Consider the following 4,407-nt stretch of genomic DNA (forward strand, 5'->3'; position numbering starts at 1 on the left):
ATGACAATGATAATAATGATGGGGATAAGGAAGAGGAGGAGGATGATAAAGATAATCTATCAAATGAAGACAGAAAGTGGAATACCGGCAATGATTATGACTAAAATGATAGTAATAATGATAATAATAATAATGATAATAATAATAATGATAATAATAACAATAATCACAATAATAATGATAGTAATAATAATAATAATAATGATAATATTAACAATAGTAAAAACAACAACAATAATAATAATAATAAAAAATAGTACTACTACTACTACTACTACTACTAATGATCATAATATAGAATAATGATGATGATAACTATGATAATAAATAATAATAATAATAAAAATAATAATAGCAATAATAATAATGATAATAATAATAATGATACTAATACTAATAATAATAATAATAATAATAATAATAATAATAATAATAATAATAATAATGATAATAATAATAATGATGATTACTGTTATCATAATAACAATAATAAACTAATAGCCTCATAATAATACTGATAACTAAAAGGATTTCCAGTCACCCGGAAGGAAATCCGTGGACAGTACCCACTCCTCATCAGTTGTCTTTGTTACCCAATTGTTTGCAAAGAACAAAAGGGTCTTTGTTAGAGGGCTGTGATCGCATGCTGCTTTAAAGGAGAATTTGATATCTCATTTTGTAAGGACCTATTCGATGCTTTTCACGAATAATAAACACATTCCATGATGATGATGATGATGGTGATGATGGTGATGGTGATGGTGATAGTGATGGTGATGGTGATGATGATGATGGTGAGGATGATGATAATGATGATTGTGATGATGATGGTGAGGATGATGATGAAGATGATGATGATTATGATGATGATGATGATAGTGATAATGATGGTGATGATGATGATGGTAATGATGATGGTGATGGTGGTGATGATGATGATGATGATTATGATGGCGTCGGCGATGGTGATGATGAATTGGACAAAATATTCCCGATTGTTTTGCATTTGAAATTAATACCTAAGCTCTCACAGGATTAAAACGAAGCGCATATTGTAATGTTTGTTCCGGAAGACTGAACGCGAACCTACTGCTGAATGGTGAGCATTGCATCCCTTCAGTGTACAGTTACCGGGAAGATTCTGTTTGACATGATAAAGTGAAGAAGTCTTGCAATATCATGTATTCAGTTTGTATGTTACCTTTTCTTCTATGAGGAATATTAGGGGCAACAATTGAGGTTATTAGCTTATGTGGCGACCTTCTTGGGATTGAGCAATATTGCACGCTGCTCAAAACATCTAGCAACACACCTTAGGTCCTAGGCTCTCGATTCCGATAGAGGAGCAACATGTAGGCCTGGCAAGACATTCATCTAGTTTGTTTCTGGTCGGGCAGGGCGAGCACTGTCCAGGCCGGTTCCCCAAATACCGATATCGTGGCTGCCCGGAATACTTCCTTCTCATATCTGTGGTGGGATGGGTAGCATTGTACCTTTAACCAGCACTTCCGAAGCTTCACCAGTTATCCCTTTTGAGTCTCTAGCTTTGGGAACTGCTTCACACAACGTTGTCACACGTAATTCTTTGTTAAGGCTTGAGTCTACTTTTAAGTTTTCACCCACTGCTGTAAAACAATAGTTCTAACGGAGTACTCCCAATTCTTAATTAGAGCTTCGTCGTTTGGCATTCCCCAGGGACATTGTTAAAGGCGGGGCTCTCTTGTGCTGTTTGTATGAAGATAACTTGACTTTGCAATGCTCTCTCATTAGCTTCTTTGAGAAGATTTAGTATTGTATATATCCTTAAAGTATTTTAAGTATTCAGATTGTATACTGTTAATACTTAAAAGGAACGCTTAATCAGGGACTCTTTTTTGTTGCTTTGCACTTCTTGATGATATTGCCCATGTAGTCCTATTATAAAGGATATTTTTCTTTACTACCAAATATGTACATGGAGAGACAAAAAAAAAAAAAAAAAAATACACTTATTTTAACATCGATATATTGTTACACATTTGTAGCTTTGTACCATGAAAGAAAAAAAAAGAGCTTAGATTTTAGCTGCTCTCCTAAGCTGGAGATCAGTAGCAGAGGTGCTCCACAATTATCCTGGTATATACAATAGTTGTTATTTCAGATCTCTATGTACCATTTGAGATGTGCAAATGTAGCCTTTCGTTGTTAATGAACCCTAGGTTAGGAACCCTTGCCCTTATGTATCCATGATATTGTCGTAATTGAACTTGCAGAGACAAAAATACAAACATCACACACAAACATACACACATGCATACGAACACACACACACACACACACACACACACACACACACACACACACACACAAACATACACACATGCATACGAACACACACACACACACACACACACACACACACACACACACACACACACACACACACACACACACACACACACACACACACACACACACACACACACACACACACATATGCTCGCCCGCGCAACATATATACAGGTGCGTGTACTTAGGTGATTAGGTGAGTTTCAAATATACACATGATACGCACACAAACTTCATTAACCATTGTTCCTCTGACATTGCTCTCATCCGCTGTTTACTGTGACGTTTAAGTGCTGCTTAAAAGAACTCTTATCATCTCCCCTGATGCCAAATACTAAGTAACTGCCACACACTATACGGTAATCCCTAACATGCGCTCTGTGTCTAGGAGGAAGTGAAGACGATTCTGGTGTGAATTTGACTAATCTATTCTTCTCACGTTTCTTTGTCTTTAACGGCTTGTTGCCTGATTCTCATTTCCGTATGATATGTAAATGTTCTTATTAGTTGTATTGGGACTGCTCTGACAATGGTGATAATAATCATAATGATAATGGTGATAATGATAATAATGATAGTAGTAGTAGTAGTAGTAGTAGTAGTAGTAGTAGTAATAGTAGCAGTAGCAGCAGCAGCAGCAGTAGTAGTAATAACAAAAATAGTAATAATAATAATAACAATAATAGTAATAATAATGATAAATGATGATGGTGATAAAAAAAAAAAATAGTAATGGAGATAACAGGTATAATAAGAATTTCTATTGTTCTTATCAATGTTATCGCTGTTATCATGATCTATATTGTTATCATTAGTATCATTATTATTGTCATTAGGAAAATTATTTGTACATATGATAAGAAGAGGTATTTTTTGCATCAAGCTGTATGTTACGAATAACAGGGGTTAAAAATGGGAAGCTCTTATGAGATGCTGGAGATCTTTTCAGAACGCTTCGATTTACCGTTTCGTATTGTTCATATCTATAGTTATCAAATATATCATTAGTGCTCACGAAATCCGAAGCACAGTTTTATGAACTGTTTTTGCTTCTGACGCACTCTTACTGCCTATACATCATCTCTCAAAAGTTTTGTATTGTGAAAAGAAGACCTGGTATTCTAATACTTATGGCAACATGGTCCCTAACATTTTCCTTGATTGCAATATACGCACACTTCAAACTAAACACTCTATACAAATATCGTGATTCCCCCATCGTAACCTGAACTTTGAGACTGCGACCTGCAGGGGAAAATTTAGAAATACATTTTCTGTGCAATTCGTATACAATTTCATACCATGGAAAATTCCAAATAAAGTGAGTAGCTGAAGTACTGGATCAACGATGATTTTATAATAAATATTCTATTCAAGGTGCCGTTTCCAGATTATCAGGCCTTTCACTTGAAATGAATTGAAACCACTCGGATGGGAGATCGCCTGTTATTTGTAATATGACTCACAGTTCACTTCCATGCGTCTCTTTGCATCTGGGAACGTATGGGGGTATTTCTTCCCTTAAATTTCGACAAACTGAACAAAATTGTAGACCGCTCTGATCAAAGCGGATGCCTGCTAGTGCCCGTTGAAATATTTTTGGATGTATGTGTTTGTGTGTGCACATCTAAACAATTACTATACATATTACCGCTCATCTGCGTAGGCCTTTGGAGAATCTGTTGATGTGTATAACTTCATCAAAGAGCCTCCCTTCATCGTAATGTATCAATTAACAAGTGTTAATATCAGACGTGTAAACCCAGGAAAGATAAAAAAAATATAGTGACTGCTACCAGGTTTACATTTTATGATGCTCATAGATTTCTGAAATCCTGCATATTTTATCTTCTATTTAATGGCTTGATTGATCTAGTTACACTCCTTTATGAAACTCTAAAAGCGTTATATCATTCAAAATCGAAAACATACACATTCACGTATCTAAACATACGACAGCCACATCATCAGCATCATAAGGGGGCATACGCATGGCTGCGCTTTGCCGCGCCCAACCTTTGCCTCCACCTCCTGGGGTCCCTCCGAGCAAGCCTCCATGCAGCATTCCTTCCCGCCCCC

At 35.9% G+C, this 4,407-nt stretch overlaps 1 protein-coding gene across 1 annotated transcript in view; it reads left to right on the top strand.

Moving 5' to 3' along the window:
- Positions 1–3,805: 3,805 nt before the first annotated feature.
- Positions 3,806–4,407, top strand: part of LOC125036214 (uncharacterized protein DDB_G0287625-like) — a gene marked incomplete at its 3' end in the record, with an annotated part of 6,010 nt that continues 5,408 nt past the window's right edge. The window contains exons 1-2 of the mRNA XM_047628712.1: positions 3,806–3,829; positions 3,995–4,084. Coding sequence (XP_047484668.1) covers positions 3,806–3,829; positions 3,995–4,084 — 114 coding nt within the window. The remainder of the gene's footprint in view (positions 3,830–3,994; positions 4,085–4,407) is intronic.

Source organism: Penaeus chinensis, chromosome 1 (genome assembly GCF_019202785.1).
Source record: "Penaeus chinensis breed Huanghai No. 1 chromosome 1, ASM1920278v2, whole genome shotgun sequence".
Taxonomy (NCBI): Eukaryota; Metazoa; Arthropoda; class Malacostraca; order Decapoda; family Penaeidae; genus Penaeus; species Penaeus chinensis.